Source organism: Microtus pennsylvanicus, chromosome 1 (genome assembly GCF_037038515.1).
Source record: "Microtus pennsylvanicus isolate mMicPen1 chromosome 1, mMicPen1.hap1, whole genome shotgun sequence".
In the NCBI taxonomy this organism is placed as follows: Eukaryota; Metazoa; Chordata; class Mammalia; order Rodentia; family Cricetidae; genus Microtus; species Microtus pennsylvanicus.
In genome coordinates, this window is record NC_134579.1 from 208,337,117 (window position 1) to 208,358,732 (window position 21,616).

Below are 21,616 nucleotides of genomic sequence, written 5' to 3' on the forward strand. Positions count from 1 at the left end.
ACCTGGAAGCTCCCAGGCCAGGCTGCCTGGGGTGCAAGTGGCAAACAACAGGAGACCCTGTCTCAAGGTCAAAGGCAAGAATTGACACCGGTGGTTGTCCTGTGACCACCACATACATACACACACAGTGTGGAATGTGCACATCCACACTCATAGGAATACACATACACACACACACACACACACACACACACACATCCAGAAGCACACTGGTATATTTACACAAAAGAGCATGCACATGCACGCACACATACAAACATACATACATGTATATACCACATATACACATGATACATGCAGGAAACTTTCTAAAAAGAAAAAAAAATGAGAGGCTAGAGACATGGCCCAGCGGTTAAGAGCACTGGCTGCTCTTCCAGAGGACCCAGATTCAATTCCCAGCATCCAGAAGGCAGCTCACAACTGTCTGTAACTCCAGTTCCAGGGAATCTGGCATCCTCATACACACACAGGCAGGTAAAACACCAATATCCACAAAATACAAATAAATCTTTTTTTAGAGAGGAAAGGAAGAAAAAAATGTATGCTTTATCCCTCCTTAATTATGCACTGCTTTAACTTTACAAAGAAATCCATAAAAGGATGTGAGCCACCTGTCAAATGTGATGCCTAGAATATTCTTGCTCATTAAGTGAACAAAAACTCTTTCTGTTTAAGACCTATCGCATGAGGAGGAGGGAAAGATAAGCCTTGGGTTTCTAATTAAACACTATCTAGGTCAGCGTATTTAATTCTGTAACATATATGAGTGGGTGAAACTCCAATTTACAGCTATCGGAAGCCAAAATAGCACCTTTGAGGATGGGGACGGGCAAGCAAACTCAAAACACACTTGCTGGATTCTTCTCACTCCACTGCGGTGATAGGTTCAACAAGAAATTAAACTGTGGAAACACTGCCTCTGCTTGAAGGCGCAGGTACCTATGCCGGTTATTTTCAAAATAGCTCATCTGTTGCCATAACAACAGCGGTGCCTCAACTGAGACTAGCAACCAGCTTGACACTGGGAGAAGACACCAGCATGGTGCCTCCTCCTCCTCCTCAGTTGCTTCTTAAATACGAATGCTCCTTTCTGCACCAGTGTGTCAACTGCTGAACTTAAGTCTGACCCCCATCAAACACCATCTTAACCTCCATGAGCTGGGGACTCATTTGAGGTATGCTTCATTTCCTAAGACACAGCCCCAAGGCCAGGAAGTCCCTGTTTATAGGGACACGATCTTAAATCGCATGAACCTACTGTCCTCAACTGACTTCCCTTCCAAAGCATCCCACGTCTTCATTTCTCAAATGTCCCGTCAAGGGATTTAGGGCTGATTGGCAGAAAACTGATAAACAGAGAGCCTGATACCAAAATTTTCCCCAAGTCAGGAGCTCTTGCCTATCTTCCCCGTGAGTCAGACTACAAAAAGATGAAGCCTGTTGCGGTGTGCGCTCAGAGAGGTGCTGACCTGAAGAACAATGCCCCTTTCTTCTGAAGCACGTCCTGCTCCCGCTCCATCTCACGGGCTGTTCAAGCTCTTGAGTAAGATCGCAACATCCAGAAAGAAGCCAGATAGAGCATGCCATGGAATGATCTGCCCGACCCTGACTGCTGAGGTCACCCCCCAAAACAAGCACTGCCTTGCTAAGAATGGCCTGCTGGCTTCGTCTCTGCCTGGAGCCCGGGATGGAAGCACATGAACTGGCAAAGCAGAGGGTGATCTCTGCCTACCACTGCTCCCCTTCAGCCAAACACCCTAAGTGAAGTTACGGTTACCTGTTGGCGGTTGAAAAGCTGATCTGGAGCTGGCATTTTCTACTGCCAACCAAGTATAAAATATCTATGAATCCGGAGACAGCACCCAGACCCTCAGAGGTGAGAGATGACTACTTCCCAGCCAAGCTACAAGGCTGAGTCCAGGGTCTAGCGCATGCCAGGCCCTCAATAAATGTGTGCTGAAAGACTAAAGTAATGGACAATATTTTTAATATTTTAATGGATTAAATTTTAATGGATTACCACATAGGAATTAAATGAGCTTTTGGTTTTTCTTAACCTTTAACAAGATTCTAAGTATTGTACGTAACCCCCCTAGACCAGCTTCCACTCCATCCTAGAGCAGACTATATACAGGGAAATCTTAGGTCTGCTGCCCTGGTTTGTGATTCCAGTAGGAATCTAGGGAAGATATACAGTTATTCATACCTGACATTTCATCATATTCTAAAGCAGCATTGTTTACAGTCTCCCATTCATCTTTAAATGAAAGGGGGTAGAGGAGGAGAACAGCAGGACCTGAGCCTTCAGGTGGCACCACTCGAACACATCCCACATTTACCGTACAGTAACACAGCTTCAAGACCAGAGTGAGTCTGGAACTGCCCGAGTCTGGCCAAGCCAAACAGCATAACTGTCACACGACAAGACTTTATAACTTCAGTCTTTAAGACTGAGATGGTCACCATCCTTCTGTGTCCCTCCAACCCGAAAACACTGTACAAAGTAGCACCTGAGTCTGTTCTTGTTGTGGTGGTGGGGTCTCCACCAATTCTCCAACAGTAGAGGCAAATTATATAAAGGATTATGTTTGCTTCCTTTGGAAGGATGTTCGGATGAAAATGAAAACTTCCGGTGCCATTATTACCTATCAGGTAAGATGGTATAGAAATTCTTCGTGGGGGCTAGAGAGATGGCTCAGCGGTTAAGAGCACTTACTATTCTTACAGTGGACTCGGCTTTGGCTCCCAGCACCCACATCAGGCAGGTTCACACCACCAAATGACATATAACTCCAGTTCCTGGGGATCTGACTCCCTCTGGCCTCTATTGGCACCTACATTCTTGAGATGCACATAAACTCATGCAGGCACATGCGCGCACGCACGCACGCGCGCGCACACACACACACAGACACCAAGTTTAATTAACTTGAAAATCTCTCTTGATTCTCAGGATCTTTTTTATTTCCAACAGGGAATATTTAAAGCACACCATCTTACACCCATTTGTCTGTCAGAGCTACATGATTGATTTAGAATTTACTTGCTACCTTCAGCAATGTCTTTTTCTTACTGTAACACTCAAGAGCTGTAGCAAGCATTCATCAAAGCTCATGCCACATTTTACCAAAGGGGCTAATATGAAACTTAAATTAGACACACATTTTCACCACACTGGAAAAGGGGAAAACTCCCAAATTTCCCCCTATTATTTGGAATTATTTCCTCCTCCATTGGCTGATTACACAGACTGATAGCACAGGGTAGCTGGTGAAATTGGTGAAATATTCCTACTTCATGCCAATGTCATTCAAAAGCTAGCCATAGTTAAGGTTGCAAAGAAAACACATTTACCTAGCTCTACTTTTTCAAATTCATAATGTTAGAGACGATAATGAGCAATCTCAGGGTTGGGGAGATGACTCAGTGGGTAAAGTGTTTGCCATGCACACCTGGGACCTGAGTTCAGATCTCCTGCATCCAGGTAAAAAGCTAGGCATGGAGTACACTCCTATAATCCTAGAGTCAAAGGTCGCAGACATGCAAAAATTCCTGGGTCTTGCTGGCCAGCCAATCTAGCCAATCAGTGACAACCTACCACAAAAAATAAAGTAGTAGGCAATTGAGAAAAGCACTCAACATTGACTTCTGTCCTCCACACAAGTGCACACCCATATATATGAGTGTACACACACATACACAAAGATGTATACAAACACACAAACGCACATACACTATACATATAGCCACCAACTCCAATTCTACTGTGAGTGACTCACAACAACAACAACAAAGAGATCGTTATTTTTGTACTTTGGGGTTTACACCTCTATGGTGCAAAAGGAATAATTAGCACAAAGGTGGAGACAAAAAAAATGGCATGGTACAAGAAGCAGAGCAATAAAAGGCGACTTGACAACACAACAGGCCACCGCACCAGCTCTCACGCATCTCACACAGATAACATCAGGCCCACACTTAACCCCAGAGCGCAGAGCTGTGACAAACGCGTCTGAGCACGCAAGGGCTTTGGTGCCTCACAGATGCACACTTACGTTTTCTGTGGTTCCAGTAATCACATGCAATCCGTCATAGGTCGATTTGATGTACATGCCCTGGAGGGAGTCACCAACATATCAACGCATTATTCCAGCATTCAGAGAGCTGCAGTGACACACAGACCTTCAAAGCAGTCACTTTGGAACACTGGGTGCTTTTTTAGGCTTTCAAAACACCAGGAAACTCAATCCAAAGGGCATCAAGAGGGAGAAGTGAACTATTGAACCGCAGCAGAAGAGATCAGATGGGCCATCTCTTTGATATTATAATGTGAGTACTGGGCACACAGGATTCTGCCACGACTCTAGGGTGGAGGAATTTTCTCAGGCTTGCTCAGGGAGCCAAGCATTTCAAATAAGGGATCCTCTTCTAAACATTGCTTTTTCCCAGGGAAACAATGCAGGTGGCTCCATCGGGTACCAGTGGTACACATGGGGTGACTTATGAGAGCGTATTGTGATGCAGAACGGGCTTGCAGAGGAAGCATGTGAACACCACAGACAGCAAATCAGTACCTGCCATCGCTCTGTCTTACGGAAAGCCAAAGGATGGGGGAATAAATACGCTCTCCAAAAGGATACCTTTAGGCACACTTGGGCAAAATACCACATTGCTAGATAAATATATCTACAGCTTGATAGGCCAAAAATCAATGTTCTTAATAAACTATTACAAGATGAGGGGATACAGAAAAAAGGGGGCAGACAGAACCAAAGAGTAGTTTTACCTGATAATCTACACTGAACTTGTCCTGCTCTGTAACCGATACCACTGCCAAAACAATCTCAACAAATCCTAAAACCCCGTGGTTCCCAGCATACTCTCAAGGGCTTCAAACCACAGTCACTGTGCCTCTGTCCTACAGGACTGTCGGTCCCTCCTCCAGCCAGCATGATGGTAACTCTATGGGCATCTCAGCCCACTCAGGGCTTGGATCTGATTCAACCTTGTCTACAAGCAACTCAACCCAGGAATATCTCCTACTTTAGACTTGAGCTAATCCACCCTTTACTTTAGAGCCAAGCAAGAGTGTACTTCTAACCACTGAGAATTTGGGCTTGTTGAGAGTCGGTTTTTTTTTTTTTTTTGCTTTCCCATTTTTAAGAGACTGTCTCATAACAATGTATACATCAATGACTCCCACTTTCTCCTTTATGTCCATCACCATCAGGGTCACTAGCATCTGTAGCTAGAGCCTCCCACTGCGTAAGTTCTGTGCTCTCAGCACTGGGCTCTGGCATCATTGCCTGGGGTCATCGGCTCAGCAGGCCTATGTGGAAGCCCACATGGAAGTTCTGACTTGAAGGCCCCACGCTACCCAATGAGCCTCACGGGCTTCTGCAACTCTGCAAATTAATCCCGTGAGAGAAGTCACCTGCAGGCGACATGAGAGCTTGCTATCATATATCTCACCCAGGATGAAAGAAACGTTTCTGAAATTTTTATAGGAGTCATTTCCTTCCACCAGCCTCTTCACACCATCACAAGTGCTAACAGAGACTTCCAGAATAGGTGCCATTTTGTTCCCAGAGACCATCTCTCCTTTGTGGAAATGTTTTATATTTCCTTGCATTGCTAAGCCCTAAAAATAAATCTGTTAAGATGGGAGGGTAGAGTTTTTTAATTGTATTTATTTTTATGCTTGAAAGATTAATTATCTTAACAGAGTTTAAGACAGCAAGTCCCTAACATATAATACAATATAATATAATGATATAATGTTATAATATATCTCCACTACTCAGCATTATAGTGAGAACAGTTTAATGCTTAAAAACCAAGAGACTTTTTACCAGGCCTTCCCCAGGTCTAACGTTCGGTAAGTGAACTTCCTCCAGGCACGCACACTGGCTCATAACAGGATCCGTGGTAGAGCGCATTATTTTCTCACAGATGCCATTTAAAACCTTGACCTGGAATTGAGGGAGGTCAATCATTAACCAGGTTTATCTCGAGCTGATTTTTAGAGAAACACACCTCACGTATAATCAATCTCTGGCTCTGGTCAGCCCCCGCTATGATAATCCCGCTCAGGGAACGCCTGGCATTTGGAGTCCGTGTCTACGGCCTGTGGGAATGCTGCTACTGTTCCCGCTTTCTAAAATGCATGGCTTTATAATCATTCCTTTATGGCCACTGTAAAACACAAGGCAGCCAAGGAGAAGTTCTCGGACACCTACGAGCTCATTAATGTAGGGCCACACACACTCTCTTATATACTAAATATTGACAAGGGAGAACATGGTAATCTCACTCTAAATCAATTGGGTTTTGTTGTTGTAATTGCTATTTGCTTTATTTTTAATAAACTTCAGTTTTGCAATGTTCCGGGAAAGAAATCAAGCAACAAACGCATTGAATTTCCACAGACTTCCTCTCTCCGTGCCAGCTTTCCCCAATATTAACATTCTATATATAGTGTTGTTTATTCTATATAGAGTGTTGTTTATTCTATATATAGTGCTGTTTATTTCTGAAACTGATGAACTAAGATTTAAATCCATAATTTTAAGTAGTATTCACTTTTTCAGCCTATGTCCTAAAGGCTTTGACAAACATTTAGTGTTTTGTATCCATTATTAAAGCATTCGATTGGGGATTCCATTGCCATCAGTGTCCACACGCTCAACACAATCCATTCCACCCTTCCTCGCCCTGGACTCATTGGCCAGCACGAACTTTTCACTGTCACCATGGCCTTGCTTTCTCTAGAAGACCAACCAGCTGGAATTATAATACACAGTCCCTTATTACTGGCTTATTATTAACAATATACATTTAGATTTTCTCTATTTCTTTTCTCAATTTGATAGCTCATTTCTTTTACTGTTAGGTAATATTCTATGCTGTGAATATTGCATATTTGTTTATCCATCCACCTATAAAAAGACAGCTTGTCGCCTTCCATTTTAGGGCAATTAGGAATGAAGCTGTTATAAACATTACATGCAGTTCAGGGCAGATTTTTGTTGACATTAACTTTACGGTTCCTTTGGGTAAACACCCCGCAGTGCAGCTGGTAGATCATACAGTTAGAATACGCTTAGTTTTGTAACTAACCGTCCTCCAAATTTTTCCAATTGTTCGTCCCTCTAAGCAACAAGTGACCATGTCCCATATAGTTGTCAACATTTGCTGTTGTCAGTTCTGGATTTTAGCCAACTCTAGTAAGCATGGCGCGGTGTACCCTGATTGCAGCCTGTAATCCCTTAATCACAGACGGCCATGTTTCATGTGCTTATCTGTCCGCTCCGTGTCTCCTTTGGGCAAAGTGTTTCTTCAGACCTGTTTCTAGCTGGATCATTTTCTTATTACCAAGTTTTAAGACTTGGTTTGAATATTTTGATTCTATGTCCTGTAAAACGTTTTTAAAATATTCTCCCTCCACCTGTGGCCTGGCACCTCACTGTCTTCCCAGTGAATCCGACAGAGGCAAGTTTCCGATTTTAATAAAATCCACTATTACTTTTTCTCTGACAGACTCTTCTTTTGGTTTTCTATCTAAGAATTCCTCTGAACCCCAGATCGCCTAGATTTCCCCCATATCATCTCAGTTCTATAACTTCATATTTCGCATCATTAGTCCCATGGTCTCTCTTCTTCTGTCACTCTTCCGATGCAGGAGAGTACCCCCAGGGAGTGGTCTTCCTGCAGAGGCCATGGGTTATGCACATAATTCTCACAATCAGAGCATCTACCCTTCCAAAATCAAATGAGCAAAGGCATCCGGAAATTCCGAAGGGTGACTTCTCTTTCCAAGGTGGAGAATCCATGAGGTGGTACTTCTGCACATTCCTTTAGCTTTGTTTAGCTTCCCTATTTATGGAAAATATATTTATAGCAGTTTCATTGCCAAATTCCTCAACCCAACAGGAGGAGAGTTTTTATCAAAAGGGCACAGGCTGCTTGTGTCAAAAGGAGGAAGCGAGGCTGAATCCTTCCAGAATGCTCTTTACACAGTCACAGAACATATCCCACCCCCATCATAAAGTTTCTGCCAAGGTAGTTTCCTAAATCGAAATAGTTCGTCCATGAGCTATGCACATCGCTCTCACCCTAAGGAGCTGCTGCACACCTGTGTCCCGATGCATGTCCAGAGGAAAAAAACAACAGCAAAATCAAACAGAAACAGAGACCCCAGTATAGCCAATAGGCACAGGAGTTTTCTTAAGCAGTGGTCTCGTTAAACAACCTTGACTCTTCCATCTAAACTAACAGATGCAAGTCCCCAGAGCCAGTATTTCAAAGTTCATCTGGACGTCATTAGCCAGTGCATGTAATTAACATGATTCCTGTGGCCTTTGGAAAATGAATTGTACAGTGACGTTTAGAAAAACACACTTACCACATTTAAAACTTTATCCTCCATTTCTGCTACGAGGCAATCCTAAAGAAGGGAATAAGAAAAATAAGTGTGAGAATGAAAAACTTTAAAAAGAAATTGGTTTAACACAACTGGTCCCAATGTCACAATACAGAGAATAGGGAGGTGGGGTACTCAGCCTCACTGATGTATATATAACACAACCCCTACATTTAGGGCTCAGGGGAAAACCAGGACAAGGGGGCAGAAAGATCTTAAGCCACTGTCATGACCAGGATGCTTGCGGCTGAATAGTGTCTTCTAGTCATGACAGGAAAGTAGCACCCGTGAATCTTCATAGTATGGCTGTCTAAACAAGATATCACGACAGGACCAACTGACAGGACAGCAAGGAGAAGAGAGGAAATGTCACGATGGCCTAGGAGGAGAGCCACGAGCGATCAGCAGCGGAGGGAAGACCCTTTTCCTCCAGGGATGAGCTGATCCCAGGGGCCTCCCCTAGAAACATGTGCACATGTGCAGTGCTAAAGGGGTACAGTGGTGTGTGTGTGTGTGTGTGTGTGTGTGTGTGTGTGTGTGTGACTGTATGTGTCTGTGTGTGTGTATGTCTGTGTGTGGTGTGTAACGACAACTTTATCTCATTTATTTGGGACAGAGTAGGGGAGACATGGGAGGGGCTGGAGGGAGTAGAAGAAGAAATGAAAATTAATGTCAATTCAGTATTCAAGCAAGAAATTATAAGATGTTTAAATACAATTAAAAATAAATAAATTTTTTTTAAAGAAAAAGATTGGCTTAGATCTTTCTAGAAGTCACAAGGTCCCTGACCTGACACATCTTCTCAGCCTGAGCAACCCTGGCAGGACTGGATAGAGAAGCGGGGGCAGTGTGGAATGGAGCTAACATTTCTCTTCTCCTAAGACTCTGGTCTCATCTAACCCATAGAGATTAACACCCATGGATCCATGTAATTCACCTTAATAGGTTTTGAAAACCTATTTTTAAAAAAAAACTATGACCAGGGAACATAGTGGAGGAGGCCTTCCTTAGCATGCACAAGACAAGGCCCAGGTTCTAGTCCTGTTACCAAACTACATATTAAAATCTGCCTACTCTGGGAATGCAGGCTGATACAATCCCTTTGGATATCAGTGTGGCGATTTCTCAGAAAATTAGGAAACATCCTTCCTCAAGACCCAGCAATACCACTTTTGGGTATATATCCAAAGGATGCTCAATAGTGCCACAAGGACATGTGATCAACTATGTTCATAGCAGCATTGTTTGTCATAGCCAGAACCTGGAAACAACCTAAATGACCCTCGATCAAAGAATGGATAAGAAAAATGTGGTACATTTACACAATGGAGTATTACACAGCAGAAAAAAATAACATCTTGAACTTTGCAGGAAAATGGATGGAGCTAGAAAACATTATTTTGAGTAAGGTAACCCAGACCCAGAAAGACAATTATCACATGTACTCACTCATAGGTGGTTTTTAAACATAATGCAAAGAAAGCCAGCCTACAAACCACAATTCCAGAGAACTTTGACAACAATGAGGACGCTAAGAGAGACTTACATGGATCTAATCTACATGGGAAGTAGAAAAGGACAAGATCTCCTTGAGTAAATTGAGAGCATGGAGACCTTGGGGGAGGGTTGAAGGGAGGAGGGGAAAGGCAGGGAGGGGAGCGGAGAAAAATACAGCGCTCAATAAAAATCAATTAAAGAAGGAAAAAAAATCTACCTTCTGTCCAGTCTGAAGAGTAATGACAAACATGACAGTCCCAGCTATGGTTCCCAAGGTGACCCCAGGCTCAGTTAGCTGTGGGCCGACAAGCCAGCAACCCTTAGCCCAAGTCCTTCCTATAAGAATAACTTTCAAATAAGGCCTTGGGTAAACTCAGCCACAAAAGTTTATTTTAAGCTCCAGTGAGATTAAATCACATACTTCAGACCTTAGAAGATGAAAAAAGTTTAACAAAACATTCATTAACACACTGCCAAAAAAGTGGTCTTGAGGTATGCTATTGATGACATTAAATAAAGGGCTGGAATGCGAGGCATTATTTTCTCAGCCAAAGAACAAAGACCTGGAACACTGTGCCAGCAGGGTTAGCCGATTAGAGGAGTCACCATTGTCCTCCTTCTCCAGAAGCCACAAAAGTGAAACTAACAACGTGAGACTCCCACAGGTGACCTTCTAGAACCCTCTGCACTGGGGATTTCAACCCAGACCACAAGGTGAATGAGAGGAAATCAGAAAGAAAAAAAAACAGGTTCTTCTTTGTTAATTTTTAAAATTAGATGTATTCATTTTATTATATGTGAGTGGTCTCGCCTGCATGTATGTCTGTGCGCTATGCATGCTTGGTGCCCTTGGGGACCAGAAGAGGGCGCTAAATCCCCTGGAACTGGAGTAGTGGTGCTTATGAACCAAAGAGGATGCTGGGAATCAAACAGGCACTCTTAAATGTTAAGTCAGCTCTCGGCCCAGAGACCTACTTGGTTTCTTTAGAGTTCATTTTGTGCTACTGAGTACAACCCAAACTGAGCCAATCTTGAAAAAATGGTTGAAATATCAATCAGATTTGAATTTACAAGTAACAGTTTTCAGTTAGGCTAAAACGTCATGTTTACTAGGTCAGTTTTCTCGACTATTAGTAGTGAGGACAGCTACCAGTTCTTATCCTATATGATTTCACAATCAGGATTTCCTTGTCTTCTTAAAACTTTAAAATTTTTCTCCACCAGATAAAAATAGAAGTAGCAATAACAGCTATTTTACCGCTCCCAAAATTAAGCTGGATCTCAAGGAAAAAGCAACCTAGTGGAAAAAAAATTAAGAAACTTAGAAATACATTTCCCCCAAGTGTGGCTCTAATACAAACCTAAGCTACACGAGCAACTGTGTAAACGTTTGTAACTGCAGCTTAGAGGTGTGTTTTTCTACCTGTGCTTCATGCATAGGAACTAAACCATCTATTTCCACAAATTGTAGACTATTGCTACAGAGAGCTGCTACAGACAGCAACTCTGGCTGTTCGCTCCCATGGTCTTAGGATGGAATATAAAAGTCTGAGAAAGATGGTCTCAGTCTTCCTTGGAGACCGCCTCCTCGTCAGAAGGCCACTCCTACTACACCAGGTTGAGGTGTGATCTATTGGTTCCTGATATTTGATTCTTTGGAATCCATCGATATAAACGGGATTCCTGTCATGGAGACTGACTAACGGGTAAAAGTGAGAATCCCAAGCCATCCAGGCCAGTGTGTCACCTTCCGCCCAGTGCAAGGTGGCTCCCCACACCCATTCCTCCCTGCCCCGAAAGGAAACAGCTGCAGGCAGGACGTCGTCATATTATCTGGCATGGTAGCAAGGGAAAGGAAGAAAACGTTAACTGAACAAGTCACCCCCTCATGAGTCACACACTGAAGCTGGGCTAGATGACAGCCCTTGGTCACCTGGGTCAGCAAGTCAGGACCACCTAGGGCAGCCAGCAGCTTGTCCTCGGGTGGGTCTCCTCTGCCTCCTGTCCTCTTTCTACCTCCTGAGGAACGATGCAGCCTTGGACACCCTGCTAAACCTCTCAGCCTCTCTTTCCTGCTCAGTAAAATAAGATAGCAAGGCCACACCCGGACAACTGTGGGGAACTCAATGTGACCACAGGGCTCAAGCATGAGGACACACGTGACACGCAATTCCCACTCAATAAGGGTGTCTCTGTCTTCTCCGTCCTACTCCCTTGGGCTCAAGTTCCGTTCCACTGCTCTGTTTCCCGGCACTGCCTCTTCATTCTTGCGCCACTAACGTTCTAAGTCTTCAAGCGGTTCAAAGGGCCGAAAATGCAGATCCCAACCCCTTCTTGCCTCTGCTTCCTTCATCTCATCGTATCCCCTCAACGCTGGACAGAAGGGCTGGTCCTGTGCTTGGCGTGGGCCACAGCAGAGATGCACAGCATCGCTGCAACTGTGCGCGTTCACCACTGCAAGGTGGGATGTGCACGCTGAGAAAAAGCAGAGAGGATGCCAGCTCACAGGAGATGCAAGGGAGGGCAAGGGAGAGCAGCTGTGTCTCGGTAGACGCGGCAGGGATGGAGACTCCAGCGAGACATGCTCCTGTCTCTGAGGAGGAAGCTACAGCCCTAGTCCTTCAAGTCCCCACTTCAAAGAAAAAGAGAGGACCAAAGGAAAGATAGGGTGCAGCTTCTGAAATGGTTCATCTTGTAGCTGCCATTACACTGCACTGGAAATGACATCAAACTCCCTCACCAAGCTGGTTGCTCTGGGGTGTGTGTGTGTGTGGTGTTCATTCATATAAATATATACATATTTGTGTGTATATACATATGCTTATGTATATATACGTATACATATTCACGTGTATAAACATATTCTTGTGTGTGTGTGTGTGTGTGTATATATATATATATATATTCATTCCTTTATATACACATATGAATGAATTGTCAAAAACCAAACTCAAAGTTAGGAAAAATGTGTTAAATTAAAAAACAATTTTAAGTTCTAGAAAATGAAGGCGGCATATATATTTCCCTAGTTCTCCTTAAATTATCAAGTCTGATACTGGGAAACAATATTTCCCAAAAATATCCAAAAATCAAGATATTTATATTCCCGCCTGAGTATACTCTCTGAGGCAGTGCTGTGCTTTCTGTAACATACAAGCAGATGACATTTTTAAAATACCTCACATTAGCCGGGCGGTGGTGGCATGCGCCTTTAATCCCAGCACTCGGGAGGCAGAGGCAGGCGGATCTCTGTGAGTTCGAGATCAGCCTGGTCTACAGAGTGAGTTCCAGGACAGGAACCAAAGCCACAGAGAAACCCTGTCTCGAAAAACCAATAAATAAATAAATAAATTACCTCATATTTTGTTTGAGAGTCTAGCTCAGTACACTAGCCGTGTGAGCAATGTCTCTGTGCATGAAGAAGCCGTACCTTCTACTCCTAGCACCACATACAGAAAACCCACATTCGTTCAAATTGTTATATCTAAGTTTTAGATGTGTGCAGTCATATATATGACTTCTGCAAATAACCCCCCCATGTATTCTCTTTCCCTCCCTCCCTTTTCTTCTTTGCTTAGTTCCCTACACTTTCTGTCTACCCCTTTCCCTGCCAGGAAGAAAACAATTTCTCTCTCTAACTAGCAGCTATATTTACGTCTTCCTTTACCTAGTTTATGAACATCTGACTATATTTGTATATATGTGTATATACATATGTACATATTGGCCTTTAAAATTTTTTAAGCATCATTTCTTCACATCTTAAAAAAAATATAGCCCTGGCTGTCCTGAAATTCACAAAGTAGAGCAGGCTGACCTCTAACTCACAGAGATCCACCTGCCTCTGCCTCCCAAGTCCTGGAATTAACGGCATGTGCCACCACTCCTGGATTTTCACATCTCATTTTTATATTGCCTTTTTTCTTTAAGACTCACAAATGGGACAGGAAAGGAGAACTTACAAGAATTCCACCAGGCCATCTGATAAGGAGGACGACGTCAGAGTTCTCATCTTACAGCTAAGACAGTGAAGTCTTATGAATCTTAAATGACTTGTCCAAGGATCAGGGCTAATCCGTGGTAGGGGTGGGATTTGAACCCATGAAGAATATGCTCTCAGCCATGAGACTAACTCTCCCAGTGAGCACCACAGGGAAGTAAAAGCGAATGATGCACACACACTATCAAGCATGGGGCCTCTCATGACCCTGAGTTCAGGGTTCAATCTCTGCTGACGAAGGACTGACTCCATCAGCTTCTTGAGTAACAGCTGCCCATCTCCCTACTGAATGCACGTGGGAAATCACCCTCCGTCATGTGCCATGTGCCATGAGGCCTCAGTGGGCAGGAACAAGCGCAGAAGGGACACTCAGCAGAGGCACACCCACACTGGACCTGGACCTCCCAGTGAGAAGGGAACTACATTTTTCCTATCATCAGCGCAGACTGATCAATAGCTCTCTCTACCTATACAAAAAGATCCCACCCTGCCGGGCAAGCACACCTCCACAGTTCAATTATTCCAATGTCATCTTCTCAACACGGCTTGCTGCAGCCATGGATGCCAGTCATTCCACGAATGCCAGCCATCTTGCCTCTCCATCCTGTGCCCCTCCCTCCCCGGCTTGCTAACTTTATGTAACCTCATACACATGTAACTTTGCTCACTGACCTCAATTCTGGCTTCTCCGTGCCCCAGACACTGAGTTCATTGAGACACATACATCCATTTATTCGCTCTGGCACCCCAGTGCCTAGAACAGTGGCAATCACAGATGCCAAGCAAATATTTATCAAAGGAACTGTCCCAATGCCTGCAAAGCCAACATTAACCTGCTCAGGCAGAGCCTGCTGAGCCTGTAAAAACAAACACCACTGCATCTGCCCCCTGCCTCCTCACTTTCCCTCTGCTCTCCCATGCTCTACAGTGGCAGTCCACGTCAGGCTCACCACCTAGGACCTGTCACAGAATAACACAGGTGCGCCTATGAGCTAACGTGGCCCACTTGCTAATCTCATTGTTTGGCTCTTACACTCTGATGCAATGGATTGCAATTAAACTCCGTTATAAATCAAATCAGAACAGTAAGGGAGGGAAGCAGGAAAGGAAAAGAACATTGAGGTAGGCATTGGAGAAACACAGTCTGCCATCCAGGCCTGGTCTCAGACTTCATGGCACTCCTGTACCATAGCTGATACCACTCTTCCCATCCAAATTACCTTATACATCATATACATACGCAAAAGCACAGACCATAGAGTGTCTCTGTGTATCTGTCAGACCCCAGGTCCAAAGCACATGTGTTTCAAATTCAAATAACTTCATAAACAAAGCCATATTTCACTCTGTTACAGAGAAAAACACACACACACACACACCCCTGCATCTGTTACTGCATGGTCAGAAATAAGGGAAGGATATCTTTGTTTTTATCAGATCATTGATAGAAATAGATATCAAATCACAAAGTTTAAAACAAAGTGGAGAGACTGAGGGATGGCTTGCTGGTTAGAAGCACTTGCTAATATCACAGAGAACCCAAGTTCTATTTCCATAATCAAACTGGGAGATTCACAACCACCTGGAACTCCAGCTTCAAGGGATCCAATGCCCTCTTCTAGACCCTGGGCATATGTGTACAGAAATACATGTACCCAGAAATATACATATACACAGGGAAGGGGAAGATACCCCTATTAAAAATAAAAAATTAAAATCTTTAAAACCAAATAGATATGAAGAGGGAAACCCCTTCCTTATATTTATAAAAAATTCAATGAAAAATAATTATAAGAATCTGCTATATGCCAAGTAACATGACAGCACTCATACTCGTCTGGTTTCAGTTAATATCACAGAAGCTAGACAAATTATAGGCCAATCTGAAACCTTACAGGCTCCTGCTAAAATATCTAGGCCAACTGAAGAACCTTGAGCGAAACTGACAAGTCAATCCCACACCAGAACATGAGCCCCACCAAGGCTCGCTGCCTCTCTGCCACAGGACAGCAAAGTGAGATGCTGATTGTTCACAGACTACATCTCCCTGTGGGATCCACTCACTATAAATATCTAAGGAATAAACTGCTGAGGTTTGGGGTTATTTGTTACAGCCTCACAACCTGTCCCATCCTGACCTTTAATCCCAACAACGGAGATGGAATGAAAAGTCAGAATCATTGGGCACAGCAAAGCTCTCAGAACAAAGATAATAGTGAAAAGCACCTTAACGTATTTGAATAAATACACAGGTATTCATGAGTATAAGACAAACAAAGTCATTTCTAAGCCTGAGGCTGCTGGTCATTTTTCACAGGAGACATCTGCTCAAATTTCCAGCCTTTCACCTCCACCAAATCCTGATGAGGGGAAGGATGAGACACTTTGTACCCACACACGAACCTTTGGGGAAAAAAAATGAAGAAGACGAGAAAGTTCTAAAAATCAATGATGATGCATTACTGACCTTCTGGACTGTCGTGGTCAGGTCCAGGCACAGCTGAATGATTTTGTTCTTTGTCACAGAGAAATCCGTGATCCCTGTGAATGGAGCCCTTGGAAGAAACAGAACTCTCTTTACTGAGGGGACGATGATGGAGAAAGAAATCCCTGTGCGTCCCACCAAAGATGCTGGCACACATGGCTATACTACAGGCTGGCTTATCTTTCATGATGCTATTTCTTCTCAACACATAATATAGAGAGATCTGACCCTGAGAACAAGCTCATCTATCATAAGGGGCCGTACACATTGCCAAGAGCGAAGAGCTATCAATAGTAGGATCCGGTTAGATCACCTATGACACACAACAATCACCCCATGGTAAAATATTCTGAAAGACCCTGGAAGTAACTAGCAGCTGTCCAGTTGGATGCAAGGCCTGCTCAAGAGAAATGATGTCATGCCTGACACTGTAAATTTAGCCAACTACCTGTGACTGGTGAGGCCATGGAACCCAGAGGAGAACCCACTACGGCAGTCTCCTAAGCCAGTATAATCTCTTACAAGCCAGTATAAGTGCATTCAAAGTGCTTGTCCTTAAACCCTCAGATAAGTGCAGCTCTCAACCCTAATCAAATAAGCTTCTTTTACAGAAGAAAGAAATCATTAGAGAAAACCACAACTGGTCAAAATGCAGAGATCAACTGACCATGGGGTACCTGCCCCCAAGTGACATGCTGTTAACACAGCCCCTACAGCTAAGGCTCAGGGAAAACTGGAAGAGGACACAAAGGGAGGGGTATGGAAGGGAGGGTGGATCTAGGAGAAGCTAGCTGGAGGGAGGAATGGGGGTTGAATACGAACAAGACACACTGTCTGAAAATCACAAAGAATTAATCAAAATATTGCATTACTTTAATAAAAAATCAGGAATCTGAATAGGGGAAAAAAGGCAAAAAATACAACCGAAATGAGCCAAGCCAAGTCCACGAATGGCTTCATACCAACCACATACTCCAGTGCTAATGTTTAATCTCAGTAAAAAACCTCCGGCAGTTCCACTCCCTCTGAACTTGGGTTCATTCATTCCTGCTGTTGACCTTCAGAGTAACTTCCAAAGGAGCCCTAAGATCTACCTCTGACCAATGACCCCTGAATTCCAGGGAGAGGGAACCCAAGGAACAATGGTTTCTCTTCCTGAGGCGGAGTTGAGGCTTCTGAGCATCTCGGGCCCTCCAAGAGCCCCAGGAAGCTTTGCACCACAGCTCACCGGTCCAGCCAAGCCAGCAAGGCCTTGGCAGCGCCAATGAGCTCCACTACAGAAGTCAGGAACTCGTTGGGGGGCTTGCGGGACGTGTTCCCATCGTAGGCTGGACTCTTCCGCCGGCTACTTATGTAATTCTGCAAGTTGTGGGAAGATGCTCGCAATTTCAGAACCAAGTTCTTCATATTGTCTGTTTCAAGGCCATAATTCTGTGGGAAATAAAATCAAAGGAAAAGTCTAAAACTATCAGCAATGTCTGAACTCTCAAATGACTGAGTAGCTGGAGTAACTTACCCCATGCCCACAAAATCCTGCCCACTCCACACACCTTCCCACAAGCTAGCCTTGACTCTGCTCTTCCCACAGCCTCCTCCCGCCCCAAGGGTATTTACCCTTTCTAGAACCTTATCTCAAAATGCTCTTGGTGTGGCTAGAAGCAAGGAGAGGCCATTCCTATCACTCAGGGCCTGGATAAGGGCAGCTGCCCCCTCCAAAACTCCTGAGCACTTAGTTCAGAGCAGATTTCAGAGAACTGATGTGTACTGGGACAACTCTAGAGAGGAGAGCATCCCATGTGGATGCTAGCAACCACACACACACACACACACACACACACACACACGCACACCAGATATCAGATGCTCACTCCCTAGATGTGACAACCAGGAATCTCTGCCGAACACATCATTGCATGTGTTCTCCGGAAGTAGAATAGTGCCTTCCAGTTACTAGCCACTGTCTTCTGTCCCATCTGGACCACGGGCCAGGCCAGGACTCTGCATGCCCCTCACCACAGCACCACAAGTAAGGAAGAGATGGATTCCCAACAGAGGGGACTGAGAAAAGGCCACACAATCAGTTCACAGGAAATTTAATCTGTGCTTTTGGAACCCTGTTAACTTATCTGCCTGCTTTAGAAACATTAATTTCAGGCTAAGGGTACAGCTCAGTGATAGAACACTTGTGTAACACACTCTGGGCCATCTCAAGCACCGCAATTAATTAATTTTGTGTAGCAATGTTGTCTTAGGCTGTAGTAGGAGCGGCGGGCTGTGTTCCCGCCCAGCTCCTGCATGGCTAGCTTTATACCTGAAATAACAACACATAAATTATATTCTTTTAAACACTGCTTGGCCTATTAGCTCTAGCCTCTTATTGGCTAACTCTCACATCTTGATTAACCCATTTCTATTAATGAGTGTAGCACCACAAAGTGGTGGCTTACCGGGAAGGATCTTAACCTGCGTCCATCTTGGAGAGGAGAGCTATAGCGTCTGCCTCACTGCCTTCTTCCTCCCAGCATTCTGTTCTGTCTACTCCACCCACCTATGTTCTGACCTATCAGGCCAAGCAGATTCTCTATTAATTAACCAATAAAAGCAACAGATAGACAGATGACCCTCCTTCATCATTAGGCCCCCTTTCAGATAAAATAATAATAATAATAATAATAATAATAATAATAACCAAATTTGAGGTAATTTGGGGGACGGGGAAGAATACTGTATTTTGCTGTAAATACATGTGCCAAATCAAAGTCTGATCATTTTAGCAAAGAAAGATATTCCTGGAGGTATATGATACTGTTTCCATAGAATTTAAAAGACAGGATCTGGTGCCATTTGGAATCTAGGCATAATATATTTGACACTTGCTATATGCCTAGAACTACCTGACTCGTGTCCCCTGCAGCCCCCTGCGACCCTCTGCGGCCCCCTGCGGCCGGCGAGTTCAGTGTCTCTGTGAGGGTTTCTAAGGCTGTGATGAAACACCATGGACAAGAGCATCTCAGAGCTTATACTATAAGTCCATCATCCGGGGACGTCAGGACAGGAACTCAATCAGGGCAGAAACCTGAAGGCAGGAGCTGATGCAGAGGCCATAAAGGGGAGCTGCTTACTGGCTTGCTCCTCATGGCTCACTCAGCCTGCTTTCTCAAAGAACCCAGGACCACCAGTCGAGGGGTGGTATGGGCCACAGTAAGCTAGGTCGTCCCACATCAATCATGAACCAAGGAAATGCCCCACAGGCTTGTTCTCAGGTCAGTGTGGTAGGGATATTTTCGACTGAGGGTCCCCGTTCCCAAATGACTCTGGCTGGTGTTGGGTTTACACAAAACTGGACAACACACTGAGTGTCCCTTATCTAAAACGCTTGGGACCAGCCATGGTTTAGATTTTAGATGAGGTTTAGGATTTTGGAATATCTGCATGCACATGACATATCTTGTGGATGGGACTCAGTTATAAACATAAATAATTAATTTTTAATTTCTATGCCATAGCCTGAAGGCAATCACATCCGGTATTTTTAGACTGTCCATGTCTTGACTATGATCCCGACAGGAGGTAAGATGAACAATTTTCATTTCTCTGAAAGTTTCCCAGATCTCAGACAGTCAGGTCACAGACATGTGACCTGCATTACCACTTTAAAGCTGAAAACACCAAGGCCCAAGAACGGTGCATCACCAGATGACACAGGTGACCAAAGACAGGGCTGGGATTCCAACCAAAAGACAGCACATGAGCTTAGGCCTTGGCTCAGTGTGCTGTGACCTCCGCTTCCTACCGCCCTGCCCGAGGGAAAGTCAAGATACAATGAGATCTACACAGGATGAACAACAGACAAAGGTAAGACAAACAGACTGGGTATGCACACATCATCCAGAAATCAGGAAGCTGAGGCAGGAGCATGGCCAGTTTGAAGCCAAGATGAACTGCATGACGAAGGGAGGGAGGAGAGAGGGAAGGAAAAAATGAGGGAAACCTAGTAACTCCAGACCTAGTACAAACTAACCAAAGATGCCTACTTCATGAAAGGTTTATGCTTGCCTGATCTAAAGTAACAGGACACTTCGGAACTGGCTTCAGCCACCTGTTCTTGGGGACAAAGAGGGGATAATTATACACAATCTATACATCTAAGCACACACATATTTAGATGAAGGGGACGCACCATATGAAGGGGAAGGCAAATAAAGTAAGCCCACACTAGCCCATCATTTAGAAGTTTGCAAAAACTTCCTTTTTCAGCAAGAAATGATGAGTTAATAACGAGAGGTTTCAGCTTTAGTGAAAAAGACTTTAAATGAACTCTACTGGAAGTTTAAATCTGCACTGCTTCTACTTTTTAAAAAAGTCTCAGGAGCTAGAGAACGGATTTGGTGGTTAAGGCGAATGGCTACTCTTCAGAGGACCCATGTTCTAGTCCCCACACCCACATGGCAGTTCACAACTTCTGTGACTCCAGTTCCAGGGATCCAACACCTTCTTCTGTTCCCTGTGGGCACTGGGCACACAGGCAGACAAAACACCCATACACACAGAACGAAAATAAATTTTTTAAAAGAATTAATTTTAAAAACTTAGAGGGGATGGAAAGCTGGATCAGCAGTTGAGAGTAGACACCGCTCTTGGGGAGGGGCGGGATTTGGTTCCCAGCACCCACACCTAGTGGCTCACAACTGTCTGTGACTCCAGCTACAGGAGCTCTGACACCTCTGGACTCCACAGGCACCTGCACCCAGGTGCACAGGCCCCACACAGGAACACAAACAATGTTTTAAAAATGAAATCTTTTGTAACTTGAAAATTTTAGAAGGTATTAAGCCAAATTTTAAAAATTTGTACAGACTTTAAAAGAACACAAATTTCTCAATCTTTCCCATCTTAATATCAAAATTCTACCTAAATCTTACATTCACTTATTTTTCTCCTATCACTGGCTTTTCCTAAAGTCTACAATAAAATATCCTCATTCAGTGGGGCAGAGGAAGCAAGACAGGCTTCCAGCATGGCTTTTAGTCTCAAAGCCTCACAAATGGGCGGATAAAGAGCCTACAAGACGCAGCTTGTTTCGGAGGCTTGTCTCTGGGATGCCAGGGAAGGCTCTCTCATTCTGTCAATCAGCCTGACAACTTCCATCAAGACTGTTCACTAAAAGCAGGAGTGGCCGGTGCTCTGCAGGCAACGTAGCCGCAAACCTCTT

General features: G+C 44.1%; 1 protein-coding gene across 4 annotated transcripts in view; it reads right to left on the reverse strand.

Moving 5' to 3' along the window:
• Cnksr3 (CNKSR family member 3) overlaps nucleotides 1–21,616 on the reverse strand; it is a 125,026-nt gene that overhangs the window by 15,938 nt on the left and 87,472 nt on the right. For all 4 annotated transcript variants that reach the window (XM_075950070.1, XM_075950053.1, XM_075950079.1 and 1 more), the window contains exons 3-7: nucleotides 17,633–17,835; nucleotides 16,387–16,474; nucleotides 8,405–8,446; nucleotides 5,853–5,972; nucleotides 4,056–4,115 (exon numbers count right to left, since the gene is read on the reverse strand). In XM_075950070.1, the coding sequence (XP_075806185.1) occupies nucleotides 4,056–4,115; nucleotides 5,853–5,972; nucleotides 8,405–8,446; nucleotides 16,387–16,474; nucleotides 17,633–17,811 (489 nt within the window). In that variant the 5' untranslated portion in view covers nucleotides 17,812–17,835. The remainder of the gene's footprint in view (nucleotides 1–4,055; nucleotides 4,116–5,852; nucleotides 5,973–8,404; nucleotides 8,447–16,386; nucleotides 16,475–17,632; nucleotides 17,836–21,616) is intronic.